Source organism: Ambystoma mexicanum, chromosome 3p, assembly GCF_040938575.1.
Source record: "Ambystoma mexicanum isolate Mex_15411 chromosome 3p, UKY_AmexF1_1, whole genome shotgun sequence".
Taxonomy (NCBI): domain Eukaryota; kingdom Metazoa; phylum Chordata; class Amphibia; order Caudata; family Ambystomatidae; genus Ambystoma; species Ambystoma mexicanum.
Genome location: NC_090925.1, coordinates 432,522,242 through 432,537,281, shown reverse-complemented (window position 1 = coordinate 432,537,281; position 15,040 = coordinate 432,522,242). Strand labels below are relative to the sequence as shown.

The following is a 15,040-nucleotide window of genomic DNA, read 5'->3' as shown; positions in this document are numbered from 1 at the left end:
TGAGCACAAGGACTGCGACATTGTGAGGGAGGTCGTGAACCGGAGAGGCCCAGGCGGGACAGGTGGCCCCCAGTGCAGATGAGCGGAGGGCGAACAAGGGGTACAGAGGTCCGGGTCTGGCTGGGAGGGACGCAGAGACGAACAATGAGCAGCTACCAGGAGCATTTGCTACGAGGGAGGCTGCAATTCCTTCTGGCATTGCCCCGACCTGGACAGTGTTCGGTCACACCGAGTTGAGCCTGTGGCGGATCGGAAGGGCGGCACAGCCCCCCCCCCCCCGACTGCCTAGGGAACACGAGGACCCTCTGCCACACATTTCCACGACCAGCACAGCGAGGAAGGAGCAACCGATTGGCAAAGTACAGGTACATTTTGTTACGTACAGGGCTCCAGCACGCTCCGGCAGCATTTCCCTTTGAACGTTGCCCATGGCCACCACCGTTCGGCCCACAGCAGATTGCCGGAGTGGCATAATGCCCCCTAGCCCGCAAAGAACCATAAGGAACCTTGTGGGGGCACGGGACACTATCACCAGCCCATGGCAGACCACACTACGCTGGGCACACTGGGGCACAGACCTGACCCCCTGGCATAACATGGGGCGATGGTGAAGGGCTACTCCGCAAAAAACAGTACTAGCAAAACACATAGGGAGGCAAAGGTGTACAACACGAGACCCGCCAGATGACCTGGCTATCGCTGGGGTGATGCTAGCTGCCCCTACGGAATAGTGGCCTCAATAAAAAGACAGTGCCCACATAAGGCTGAACAGGGACATGCAACCTGGAGAGGAGTGGAGATTCCAGCTCCTCACCCCCCCGCCCGCACCTCAACCCCCCCCCCCCCCCCCCGCCACCCCAACCCCCCTGATATATACATAAGCAACGGGTCCAACAGAGGTCAGAGCGCTTCCGTGCTGGGCCCCGGCCGGCCCGCTTGCGGGATGGAATAGTGCCTGAAGCCAAGGGACAGTGTCACCGATGAGACGCATTGCACCGGAGGGCCAGCATGACTAGCAGAGGGCACAGAGAGAGCCTGGGACACCCACAGAGGAAGGTACGCTGAGTACAGGGGGAGAAGTATACAACTGCTGGCCCCTCGCGGGCATGCTATCCTGGACCGAAACTAAGTGGGACATTGGCTGGTGCCCACGGGGCCGCAGGAAGGGTGCATCAGGCACTCGGGACCACCCTGCGGACCGGCCCGGGGCTCTGGATGAAAAGCTGAACATCTCTCTCTGCCGACAGGTGCGGTCACTGTGCATATTATTCCCAAGCAGGGAGTAGACCCCTACAATAGAGTGGGGAAGAGAGAGGGGTCACCACAGGATGCTGCAGAGGGCCTTGGAATAAATAGCAGATTGACAGACGTGGGAGAACACAATCCACCCGAGTATGAATATATTGTGGAGCAGAAGAGGAAGGAGGATTGGGGGGGACTGCATCACCGGGCCAAGCCGCATTGCGGATCAGAGACGAGTGAAGTGGGCTGTAATCTGAACACCCAGGTGGGCCTGACCCTCGGGAGCACCCGGGTCGGCACCGGGGCAGATAGAACTGCCGGACTTAGAATTGCACAACGCAGCATGCAGTGGATACCTGCCCACGCAGACCCACGCAGCTAGGCCTATGAGAAAGAATAGAGGGGGGAAAAACGACACCTCATGCCCGCGAGGGGCGAATGCCCAACAGGACAGACAGAGGGAGAGGCAAACAAACCAGCATAGACTCCTTTACCAGGAAATCTGAAAAAAAGCAATCTGCCCAGTCACACAGCAATGGCTTCGTCGAGCGCCGCAAAACAAGTGGGAAGTGAAAGTGAAGAACCAATACTGGAAGCAGTTGCTGCCCTGAAGGCGTACCTGGAAAATAAGATGGACACAGCGATAGGTGCCCTCAAGGCGTCCTTAGAAAACAAATTAGACAGTCATGGTGGATGTGGGCCTCCTCCGTCAAGATGCACGAAACTTAATGGATCCAGTGACGACCGCATAGCAGCAGGTGCAGCAGAACACCACCGATGTCGCCATCGCACAGATGAAAATGTCGCAAGTTATGCAGTAAAGATCCTGGAACACAGGGCGGAGGATGTGGAAGGGAGGGCACGAAGGAACATGGACTGCCGGAAGGTGAAGAAGGCAGAGACCCCACGGGGTACGTTAAAAATCTGCTGCTCAAGGAGATTGGGGCAGGGGCACTGTCCCAGGGTTTTGTGGTAGAAAGAGCACACACAGCCCTGACCAGAAAGCCCCAACCGGCCGTCCCGCCAAGATCATTGATCATGAATTTCAAAGATAGGGAGAAGATACTGACATTTTCAAGAGAAGAGGGAGTGATCACTAGGAATTCCTCCAGAAACCCTATATATCCAGATTACACGGCCATGCTGCAGAAACAAAGAGCACATTTTGGGCCGACTAAAGAGCACCTTAGGACGGCAGGTATACGTTACATGCTCCTATATCTGGCTAAACACAATGTGCTACACCAGGGCAGGTCGTGCTTCTTTAAGACGACAGAGGAGGCCCACACATGGATGGACCAGCAAGCTATTCTCCAGCAAAGACCAAGGAACGCCAATTATGATGGGAACATACCCCGGTGATAAAGTGCGGGGACCAATATGTGTAGAGACATTCCAGTACACAGAACATAATGCAAGCCAGAAAGAATTTATAAGGGAGCAATGGGCTCCAGGTCTGCCAGAAGGGCCGACAAGACACACAACCCCAGAGTGTTTTACGAGTTCAGATGTCAGTTTTGAGGCATCATGCTGCGGCGGGCTGGTCCTACTATGGTTGGCGGAGCAAGAGAAGCAGCGAAGCCCGAGCAAGGGGAGAATGGCTGGGCGTTGGTTTGATAGTTGTAGTTAGTTATTTGTTTGGTTGGTAAAAGGCACTAACAGTGGAGGAAGTGGCATGTGCAAAAGCAGAAGAAATGGAGCAAGAAGAGGTGGATATGTTTAAGAGTAAAAGGGCCAGGCTCAGAGAAACATCCCCAGTCGGAGGCCTATAAAAACAGAGACACAGGAAGACATTGGCGAGAGGATCAAAAGGATCAAGAGAATCGGCCTCTGAGAAGAGGGGACACCCCATGCCGGGGCCGAGGGATGGAGACACTGGGCAGTGGGCACACAAAGCGCTATGGGACAGCGGAGCCGGAAGAAAACACTGTGAAAATGGGTCCAGATCAGAGAACAATAGCAACTTGGAACGTTAGGGGGCTGAATGCTTATGTTAAAAGACAGAGTATGGCTAAACAGGATGAAAGTTAAGATAGCAATGTTGCAAGAGACTCACCTAACACGGGAGAAACGAACCAAAGTGGATAGGAAATTGGGCCAGGTATACAGTTCCACATACTCAAACTATGCCAGAGGAGTCGCCCCAGGGGTCCCGTTCGAGCTAATAAAGCAAGAACGCGACTCAAAAGGAAGACTAGTGATAGTGCACGGAATGCTGGAGACTACGGAAATATGCATGGTAAATACATATGCTCCGAATCACGATGCAACAGAATTTTATACCTGCGCCCAAACTAGCCCAATACAGAGAAGCAAAGTTCATCTGGGCGGGAGACTTCAACTGCACTCTAGACCCACTCCTGGCCAGATAGGATGATAAACACAGGAAACCTGCACCCCCAGCCAAGGCGTTACAAACGGTCCTGGCCCGTTTGCAGCTGGCGGACGTCTGGAGAAAGGTACACAGTGATGAGAGAGGGTATGCACATTATAGTGCACCCCATGGAATAGTTGCACACATAGATTATTTATTCCTGGGTATTGAATCTTTGAAAGATTTTACGGGGATAATTATTAAGGCACGCACACTATCGGACCATGCACCATTGCTGGCAACATGGGCCCACACCTATAGAAGGGCTCCGATACCAACATGGCGGCTGAGGGCGGAGGCACTGAAGGAGGGCGAGGTGGAGGAATATTTGCATGACGTGATAGAAGATTATTTTGAGCATAACATGGGAAGTGTAGAGAGTACTGGTATGCTCTGGGATGCGTTCAAAGTGGTGGTAAGGGAGGCAGCAATAGGGAACATGGGGGGGACTAAGAGGAGAGGCCCTAGCATTGCTTGGCAACCTGGACAGGGAGATAGAATTGAGGGAACGCCGGGTGGGGATCATTGTGGAGGAACCTAGAGAACTAATGGCGCTGAGACGAAGATGCGTAGAGCTCTGGGAGAAACCAGGAAGACTGGATTATGGAAATATATTCAGCGGCTTCATGCAGAGGGGGACAAACCTGGCAGGCTCCTGGCATGGCTCACCAAGCAGGAATCCAAAAGAGAGCTAATTAATGCAATAAATGACAAAGCGGGAAAGAGGTCAAAAGCCAGGAGGGCATTAACACACTATTCTCCCGCTTTTATGAACGATTGTACGCCCCTAACCCAGAGGTGGAGGCAGGGGATATAGCAGATGCCCTGGCGGAGATAAGTCTGCCGAAGCCAGCAGCAGAACAGGCCCAATTGTTAGATGCTCCCCTCACAGTGGAAGAAATAGTCAGTAATCGCCGAACTCCCATCAGGCAAATCCCCAGGACTGGATGGGCTCCCGGGTGAATTCTAGAAGACGTACAAGGGCACCATAGCATCGAGACTGCTTGAAACGTACCGAGGAGCGTATGAGAAGGAACAGCTGTCAGACAGCATGTCGGAATCGGTAATTATACAGATCCTCAAACCCGGGAAATCACAGCTGGAGTGTGCCTCATATAAGCCGATTTTTCCTCATTAATCAAGATTCCAAAATACTTGAGGCAGTGCTAGCTAACTGCCTAAAACGGGCGATACTCACGCTGATCATTCGGATCAGACTGGTTCTGTCCCGGGGAGAAACAACTTGTGGAATCTCCGAAGGCTCCACCATGTGGTGGACCAGACAAATCTCAGACGGGGCGAATGCGCTATAGCATTGTAAGACGCCGTTAAGGCTTTCAATTCCTTGAATTGGGAGTGGCTGCTGGGTGTCCTCTCCCACTTTGGCATAGGGCAAGGATTCCTTCAGTGGATTAGGCTACTATATAAAGATCCCAGAGCTAGAGTGAAAACTAGGCAGCACATTTCAGAGGCCTGGAGGATATGGAGGAACCAAGCAGGGCTGCCCACTGTCACCGATGTATATATTGGCCCTGGAACCGCTGGCGGTTTTCTTTAGAGCAAAGTATGAGGCACAGGGATAGATATAGATGGAGTGGTGCATCAAATTTCACTGTACTCGGACAACATGCTCCTTTTTGTGGCGAACCCGTGAGAAAATCTATCCTGCTTGCTAGAAGCGATCAATGCGTACACTAGACTTTCTGGGATAGCCATCAATAAAGAAAAGTCCTTACTATTCCCCTTGGCAGACCTAGACGGGTCCCCTCGAACCAACTTCCAGATCTGGACCTTATGTGGGCACTGCGCTCCTTCCAATATTTGGGGATAGAAATACATCATGACACTGCAGACGCACACAAAATCAACATGTGCGCAGCCCTTGACAGAACACAGAAGACTATGGAGTTCTGGGGGACACCTCCACTGGGGATGATAGGGAGGGCGGCCCTCTTGAAGATGGTGGTGTTGCCACATGTTGTATTACTTCACGTACATCCCATATGACATACCCAGGGCCTTCTTCACACAGTTAAACACAATAGCATGAAAGTTCCTGTGGGGTTGGGCGGGTGCAGGATTGCCATGAAGGCTCTGCAAAGAAACTGACGCAGGAGGCATTCGACTGCCGGACTTCAAAAAAGTACTACCTGGCGGAGCAATTGCAATTTGTGGTCAAATGGTTAGGGGAAGAGACAACAATAGACCCAATACTCTTCCAGCCGGCACTGAAACTATACTATTTGAGGGAACTGCCAGGGATCGATAAATCTTTGATCAAGACCCTACCAAACATGGTCAAACTCGCAGTAACCCTGTGGTGCAGGGCGTGTAAGCTCCAGGGGATGAGAGACCCCTGCTCGATACAGATTTCCCTAGTGGGATTTGTAGGCTCGGACACAGGAACTCTCGCAATATACCAATCCCAGTGGGAGGCCAAGGGCGTAGCACAGATAGGCGATCTGCGGAAGGAGGGACAATGGGTGGAATTCCTAAACCTCATTGAGGACCAAGATATACATGGAGGCCAGTTTATTCTACACACCAGCATGTTAAGGAGAATCAAGAAGAGATGGGCAGAATGGCAAGAGGAAGACAATGGCGGGGGATGGGGTGGGTTTGGATAAGTGGTATGACATATCAGAAGGGGGACACACGGCCTCTAGACTATATGAACAGCTGTTAGAATCCACCAACGCGCATGTGCTACAAATGAGAAGAGAAGAGTTAAGGGGAGCTCCAGCAGTCTTTTAGAGAACAGGAGTGGGCTAGAGTGCTGAGATATCCCAAAAAAGTGTCCAGGAACGCAAGATTCAGACAGGCACAGCTATACCTTACACACAGGGCATACCTTATGCCCAGAAGGATGACTATGATGGGACCGGGAGAAGCTTGCAAATGCCCCTGCTGCTCTGAGGAAGAAGCAGACATGTTGCATATGTTTTGGACTTGTCCAGTGATGCACATTTTATGTGAGGCAATCAAGAAGAAGGTGGCGGAGGGAGGGATCCAAATGCAAGTGTGGAATCCTGAGTTGTACTTGTTGGCCCTTTTCACAAGAGGAGGCAAAGGACGCACCTGGTCAAAATGAAGGATTTGGTGTGCATATTGGCCAAACATGGGATAGCAATGGCATGGGACTCCAGTACGGGCCCAAATATTGACTCATGGTGGTCTGATCTCCAAAGATGGGCAGTGGCGGAGACAGTGGTGTGGACAAAAGCAGTGCAGAGGGGGAAGGGGAAAGTGGGCAAAAGATACTGGCATGGAACTCCCTGATGCAAGATCTATTTGAACAAGATGCAGAGAGCAGTACAGCTGACCCCAGGAGAATGGAGGACCAATAACTAGGAAATAGACAGGCGTACGTAGTGCCCCCTAAATGAGCAGATGTGCAAGAGATGGACCTGAGACTGACCAAACAGACAGCGGTGGATCAGGGCAGTTTGGCCACAGAATCGCTTCATGATAAGAATGAAAATGCGGTATCCACAAGAAGTGCCAGAGTGATTGTGATTTATTTTGTTTGTTATTGTTGTTGGTTATTGTTTAAAAAATAATAGAGTTTTAAAAATAAAAGTTGTTCACAAGCTGTTCCTGGAACATGTAACTGATACTGGTCATTCCATCATGGACAAGTCTGGCTTGATACACCCATCTGCTTCAGATGTTTGTGAATCCCTTTCAAGTTGCACCCAGTATACAAAATTCTATATCAAAAGCATCAGCAAATATCATACCCTACTCCACAGCCTAATATAACTTTCTTCAGCATGGCTCCTGAAGTACTACACTTTGGACATTGACAGCTATCTCCTAGATGTATGCCCATACTGATGGATGCTCGCAAACCAAATAACCAAACGTGTTACTTTAATTGAATAATATGGTGTGGCAAACAATCAGCCCAATAGAATACACACCGTGAGATGTTGTCACATACTTTATCTCCTAGAATCAGGTATAGTGTACATCTCCCTCAAAGCAGATTTGGCAGCACTAGCGCCTTACACGACTTAACAGCATAAGGCTTCAGAAATGAGGGTGCCACTGATCAAAGTCTTTATGGAAGGGGGTCAAAGATATATCCAACGATAGCCAGATCTGTTACATAGGCTTCTGCCTCCACCTTTTGAACCCATTTACAATAAACATCTTGCGTACATAGTAGCTTTCCTAATTTCTATTGCATCTATAAGAAGAGTTGGCGAGCTACACGATCGTCAGTGGAAGAGTAATTTGTCCCCATCCACAGAGGCAAGGTGGTTTTCAGAACGCATCCACATTTTTGCCCAAAGTACATTGTAAGTTTTCACATAATCCAATCAATTGAGTTATCCTAGGATTTATTTTTAAACAAGAAACGCAGGTCGAATGAACCAAACACTCTGATGTGCAGATGGGGCAATGTTCTACATGGACCCAAACCAAGGCCACACGAAACATAAGTTTGTTTTTTGTGCTTTTTGCAACAGGTCAGAAAGGCAGCTATATAAGTAAGGGCAGCATAGCCAGAAGGAGCATTCAAGAGTACAACAACCTAGCCAATAAAATACTACTAGACAAGCTACCAGAGGACCAATGGCTATAATGGCATTTATGGCCAATATCCTCCTGAACACCATCTGCAAGGCAACAATATGAGCCAGTATGATACAGTAAATGTATACAGTTCTGTAAATGTATCAGTGGGATAGGCAGTTCTGTGAAATTGATTTTCAGTACTGTCATTTGCACACCCACCATTAAGAAAAAAGTACTGCTATCTAATCTATGCATAGCATGTCATTCTAAACAGACCCACAAACTCCATTAGACAAATGTTAGATACAGTTATAGTCTTTCTGGTGAATGTATCGGTTTAATCACATGCTCCCAACTGCCTCCCCAATGTTGCAGGCACACACTTTCTAAAACGAAAGCAAACTGAATTACAAACACACTTGCACATATAAAACACTCTCACTACCTTCACCAAAAACATTCTGAGGGAACAGGCTCTGAGGGGCTGTATAGGTAGCCGCACACATAGGGTAAGGTTAGTGTAATGGAACGCCCTTGTCTGCGCCTACTTTTAGCTCTGAAGAAAACCATTTCTAATACTCTGGTCCTCCACAAGTTGACGGAATATGCATAGCATGCGACTCTAAACAGATACAAGCACCAGGAAGACTATTACTGGGTACGCAGTGCTTGGCATATAACATAATCCACTTGTTACCAAAGATTTCAAGGTGTAACCCCCCTGCGCCCCACCATATGGAGTTTTAGATCAGTTGTTTTTAGGGGAGTTGTGGAGTGAGTTTGTGATTGTCTGGCTTCTCTACACAAAAATTCCATCTTCATTAAAAACAATAAGAGAACACTTACCATTGCAGCCATGATGTGTGCTTCCTTCCTGTTCCCTCCATTTTATAGCTCGTATATTCCCTTCCCACTGAGCTTCTGGTGTCGCACCTGGAGCATCTAGTAAATACAAGGCACAATCCAACATATTTGCAAATTCTTCCGCAGGGTAGACACTGACCATTACTTGAAAACTGTCTCAAATGTAAGTAATAGTTTTAGCTACACTATTAAATACTGAACATTTACAACCATAAGCAGCCTCCCCCCCCAGCTTATAACGATTTCATGATCCCTAAAAAAAAAGAATCACCATGTTTAAAACAACAAGAAGGCTGGTTTTGCTATAAAAAAATGAAAACTTGCATTTTTTAAATAACTCAAGCTAAGAGGGATAAGACTGGGGGCGAGGGAGCATTGGACCAGAGAGGAAGTGATGAGCCAAAGAGCAGAAAGGGAGTGATGGGCCAGAGGGAGCGGTTGGAAAGGGAGAAAGCGACTGTGGGGGCAATATGGCATGAGCAGTAGACTGAGAGAAAGGATGGGAGTGCGAGAGTGATAGACCATAAGAAAGGATGTGGATGCAGAAGGCGTGAGAGATTTTGACAAAGAGATGCTGAAAAATAATGTGGAACATCTGTGACTTTTAATTTAATTGATAGCAGAGAGAACATACACAAGATGCAAATAATGTATTTATTTTATTTATTTTTGCATTTATAGCAGCGTATCAAACCCTCAGTCAGTAGGGCGCTAGTTACAGTAAGTGTGAAGTGACATTCTTCAAAGTGTAAGATCATGCATACATGTTACAACATACAGGTGGTTCTAGAAAGGCACGATCTGGCAGAGCCACACCTCATGGTATGGGGGCTACATGAGGTATACAGATATGCAAAAGATACAATCGGATAGGTGTACAGAATAGGGAAGCCACGCCTCATGGTGCGGGGGCTGCCTCAGGTGTAGAGATACGCAGAATGACAAACTAAGGTAGGCAGTCTGTAAAGCCACACTTAGTGGTATGGGGGTTTTCAGACAAGTAAGATACATATTCCACACTGGGCTGCAGGTCAGGTCAAGTAGGATGCAAGCATGTTGGGAAACATATTCAGCATTAGAGTACAGGTCAGTCAGGTAGGTTGCAGACAAGTGAGATACATATTGAGCATGTAGGTCCGGTATCCCATGGTCAACTGGGCGCTAGTTACATTATAAGAGGTTACGTCAGGTAGGTTACAAACATAGTAAATTGCGTGTGCAGCTCAAGGCTGCCAGGTCACAAAAGGTGGGTTACATATATTTTATTTCACATTTGTAACAGCACACAAGACTCGGAGGTATCTAGGCATTAACAGTATAGGTGCGGTAGAAGAGTCCACAGTGTAGGACTGAGTAACTGTTTCAAACAAAGCGCATTAGAAGCAAAATGCTACTAAGTTCAGTAGGTAGGTTGCAGGTAAAGTCTGTTGGCAGGCAATCATTATGAGAATACACAGTCTGTGAAAGCCTCATCTCGTGGTCTGGGGGCTACTTCAGATGTGCAAAATAGGCATGATCGACAGAAGCAGTCACAATCAATGGGTATGCACAGTCTGGCAAAGCGTCACCTCATGGAGCGGGGCGGCTGTGCAAAACGGGCATAATGGCCAGAAGCGATCACAATTGGTGAGTAAAGGAAGGGACACACAGGTCACTGTAGGGAGTAGTGAATGCCGTGGGGCATTAGGATGGTTGCAATAGCAAATGGTTACAAAACAGGTGCTTACAGGGTAATGAAGGAGCTAGTTCAATTCCGTGCAGCAAGCAAGGATAGGACTTGAATGCCGGGCATAGTTTTGTATTTCAGGAGCGAAAGTGAGGCTAGCACCATCTGTCACAAGCATATAGGATGCAGTGGAGTAGCTGGAGAGGGTAAGGTAATATCAATGCAGAGGAAAGGATGCACATAGCAAGGTTGGGCCTCTTCCTGTCCCTGATGGGTGTTTCTCCGGCCTTTGAACAGTGGCCCTTTGAGGGAGGCCGGCAACGCCTGCCGGCTCCCAGGGCCGACATGAATAGGAGGAAGATGTCCAATCCGCAGATGTTAGAGGCCGACCATCTGCCGTATGAAGCGAGGTGGAATATATTAGCCCCCAGTGGCCATTTTACAAGGGAGTAGATGCTTCCAAAAAGTCAAGTGCCAGCCAAAAGGGGCTAGCCTTAGTGCGGAAAACCCCAAAGCCAGCTAATAGTCGTGGACATGATTCCTATAGATGATGCAGGGGAAGGGCTGCTAGTGCAGCAAAGGCCCGGACAGGTGTTTCTCCCTTGTGAAGGTGGAAGCCGGCCTCATTAGACTAAGGCCTCATGAACAAGGCATACACCTGTCCCTGCCTGTCCAGGGCTGCCACGGACAAGGGCACTGAACTCTGTCCCCCCCCCCCCGCGTGCACTCTAAACCTCTCAAAGCCAGACAAACTGTGCTGCTAATGTAAGTAGACACTGTGGGCTCCCTAAGTGGCTGTTGCTCAAAAGTCTGATGCACATGCATGTTACCTTGTATATGTCTTGCCACTGGGGGTAGCCTACTGTACGCTCCACTGCTCCGTGCACCAGTCTCTCCTGCTAACATTGGTACTCAGACCAGCCTGCTCCACTGGAGCATCCAGGGGCACTGTACTCAAACTCTCATGCCAATACAAACTGTTAGCTTGAGGCTACACGTGTTGTGAATAGTGCCGGCGTAATAGAATCTCTCATTTGTCGTTACTGTTGCTATGTTCTGCTATCCTGTAACTAGTGTTCACCTTCACCTGCATTGACCACCGCTCTGACACTTGAGCAACCTAGTTGCCTAATACAGCATTTAATGATTTTGTTATCTACTCTACTTTTATCCCCCCAACCGCACCTGCTTGCATGATTGCATCCCTTGCCATTTGCCTACTAGCTTCTGGCTACCACTGCATAGTACCTGATCATCTCCGCTACCTTCGGTTTTCTCCTCTTCCAAATGACCTATTCCTACCCTGTAGCTCTTACGTTTTCTCTCCTTCCTCTAACTCTCCTCACCTTGACAAGCACGCATTTTCCCTCCACCATCCCCACCACTGGTCTCATACCCCTGGACACCTGCAGCCATCTCAATCCCGAAGAATGGATCTGCTGCTTCGCCTCCCTACCCACCCCACTCGTGCCATGCTCACTCATCATGCGAAATACCAGATTAGGGTCTCGCTTCAAGTGACCCTCTGCAAGCACACACCAGGAATTACACCAGTGGCCCTCAGATCCCATCACTATTCCTACACTCGACGTAGCGCACAGGCAACCCACTCCGAAGATTTGCAAACATAGCCTCACTGTTCCACCAGACATCAAAGGCGACTTGATCATTGCCCGCTCCCTAGTAGCTCATTCCATTGACATTGCTGATTTCATTATCGCCAACCAGCTTGACTTTCTTGCCATCTCTGAAACCTGGCTTAACCAAGCCTCAGGACCAGCACTAGCCCTCCCAGGCAATTACACCATCATTAAAGCAGACAGAACCTCAGGGAAAGGAGGTGGTGTAGCATTAATTGCCAAAACCCACTTTGGCGTCAGAGAATTTACCAGTACCCACATCCCATCTGCAGAACTGCTCTCAGTCAAATTACCCCTGCCCCCCACAAGCACCATACTCCTGCACCTCATCTATCGTCCACCCAGCCCCAGCTCTATTTGTGGAAGACATTTCAACCCTTCTCACCCAAAACCCCAAACCAGGATCTCGGATCATTCTACTCTGGTGTCGTGGAGGCCTAGGTTCATGTCTCAAAGACTCTAACACCACTGCACTAGAGAACACCATCTCACAGATTGGCTATAAATCACACATCCTCAAACCCACACACAACAAAGGCAGAACCTTGGACTGGCTGGCCGACCTCATTTGCACCACTACTAACCTCAACAACGAACCTTGTGCATGGTCAGACCACCACTGCATCACCTTTTCCATTCAGGGAAAAGCTCCCCTTGATTCTAACACTACCACAGTCCCTCCCACCCTACCGAGGAATAAGCGTAACCTAACACACAATCTATTATTACCTCTGCTGCATCCTATCGCCAACATTCCACTGAATGTCGATAAAGACCCTACCGAGCTAGTCGATAGTTACAACACCACAATGAAGCAAGCAATCAACAAGATTGCACCGCTAAAACTATGAAAGGCTAAACCTACCTCCCACCTAAACAAATGGTTTACTCCTGATCTAAAAGTACTCCGTAACGAAAAAAGGTCAGCTGAAACTACCTGGAGAAAAAAAAAACCTCTCTCGTGAATAAGGAAAACTGTGACCATTGCCGCTGCCTCCAAAACAGCCATCACTAGGACAAAAAAGGAAATCTATAATGAAAGAATCCAAAATGCCAAATCAAGCACCAAGGAATCCTGAGGGAACTTGAGTCCCCTGCACCCATCATCGACGCCTGTTCCAAAAACGAGATCTGGTGTGTTAACATCCAGAATGCTCTCTCAGACAAAATAGCTCTCCTACAATCAAAAATAAACACCAAAAAAAACAACCTACCCCCGAATTTGCTTTCTTCTAAAGGCACTAATCACAAAGTTCCACCATGTACCCCCTGCCAATTCTCCCAAGTCTCCATCAAAGATGTGGAAAATATTATTCTAGGAATTAAACCATCTAACTCTCAGGGTGACATATGCCCCGTGGTGGTCATCAAGGACAGTGCAAGAGAATTGGCCCCATTTGCCACTACCCGGATAAATGCATCATTCAAAAATTGCTCAGTACTCGACAACCTCAAGGAAGCTTGGGTCATGCCAATATTATAAAAGCCTAATCTAGACCCCAACGTGCCCACAAATTATAGGCCCATCACAACGGTCCCGTTTCTCTTAGAGATCCTGGACCGTGCAGCCTATGTACAAATTCAAAGACACCTTGAAGACAATAACATATTAGGCCTTCGGCAATCCGGATTTAGACCTAGACATGGCACCAAAATGGCACTGCTAGATCTCAAGATTTAGATGGATGAGCTTAAAGACAGAGGCAAGCTTGCCATTCTCCTGCTCTTGGATCTTTCAGCTGCCTTCGACTTGGTAGACCATGAAATCCTGACCCAGCACCTAACCTCAGCAGCCGCCTTCTCACTGAATGCAGCCAGCTGGATCAAATCCTTCTTCTCAAATGGAAGCACAAGGATATTCTCACCTGCGGCCTCAGCATCTCCAGTGCCCATCACCTGTGGATCATGCGTATTGCCTACGCTATACAATATATTCACAAAACTCCTATTCGACCGCTTCAACAATCTGGGTGTCACGTATATCAACTATGCGGCTGACGCCCAGATCCTCGTCACACTCACTGGATGCTACACTGAAGACACTAAACTGATCAACGACATTTATCTAGAGATCCAGGCCTGGATGGCCAATCATAGCCTTTGTTTAAACGATGATAAAACTGAACTACTTATCATTGAATCCCAAACTCATTTAAACAAATTAGACACATGATATGAGTCCTTCAACATTGATGCGAATGTCGTAAAGTCTCGAGGGAAGTCGAAACACTGGGTCTACCTCGACTCCACTTTTACGTTAAATAAACAAGTCAACTCCTTAGCCTCCTCCACAGCCTACACCAACAAACTGATCAATGCGTGTAAGACCTTCTTATCTACCACCAGCTGTATTGCATTAACAAGAGCACTCATTCTCTCTAAGCTTGACTATTGTAACACACTACTCATCGGGACATCTGTGCGCAATTTAAACTAACTCCAAGTTATGCAAAACAATGCCCTAAAATCGGCCCTAAATATCCCGCGCTCCAGTCACATCTCTTGCCTCAGAAGAGAGGCTCAATGGCTACAAATTCGTGACATAATTACACTCCGGGCACTTGTCATCACCCATAAGTGCCTAGTCAACACAGCTCCCTCGTATTTGACAGCTAAATTCTCGAGACACCAGACCAATAGACCCACCAGATGCAACTACCTCAACCAACTCATAATCCCCAAATTCAACCTAAAAACAGTCGGAGGGTCCAGCTTCCCAGTGCTAGCGGC

General features: G+C 48.3%; 2 protein-coding genes across 2 annotated transcripts in view; one reads left to right on the top strand and one right to left on the bottom strand.

Moving 5' to 3' along the window:
• The window catches only part of RTF2 (replication termination factor 2), a 766,115-nt gene that overhangs the window by 407,593 nt on the left and 343,482 nt on the right, over positions 1–15,040 (top strand). The gene's annotated exons all lie outside the window — the stretch shown is intronic.
• LOC138580513 (beta-1,3-galactosyl-O-glycosyl-glycoprotein beta-1,6-N-acetylglucosaminyltransferase 7-like) overlaps positions 1–15,040 on the bottom strand; it is a 47,481-nt gene that overhangs the window by 11,461 nt on the left and 20,980 nt on the right. The window contains exon 3 of the mRNA XM_069651113.1: positions 8,987–9,082. Within this exon, the coding sequence (XP_069507214.1) occupies positions 8,987–9,082 (96 nt within the window). The remainder of the gene's footprint in view (positions 1–8,986; positions 9,083–15,040) is intronic.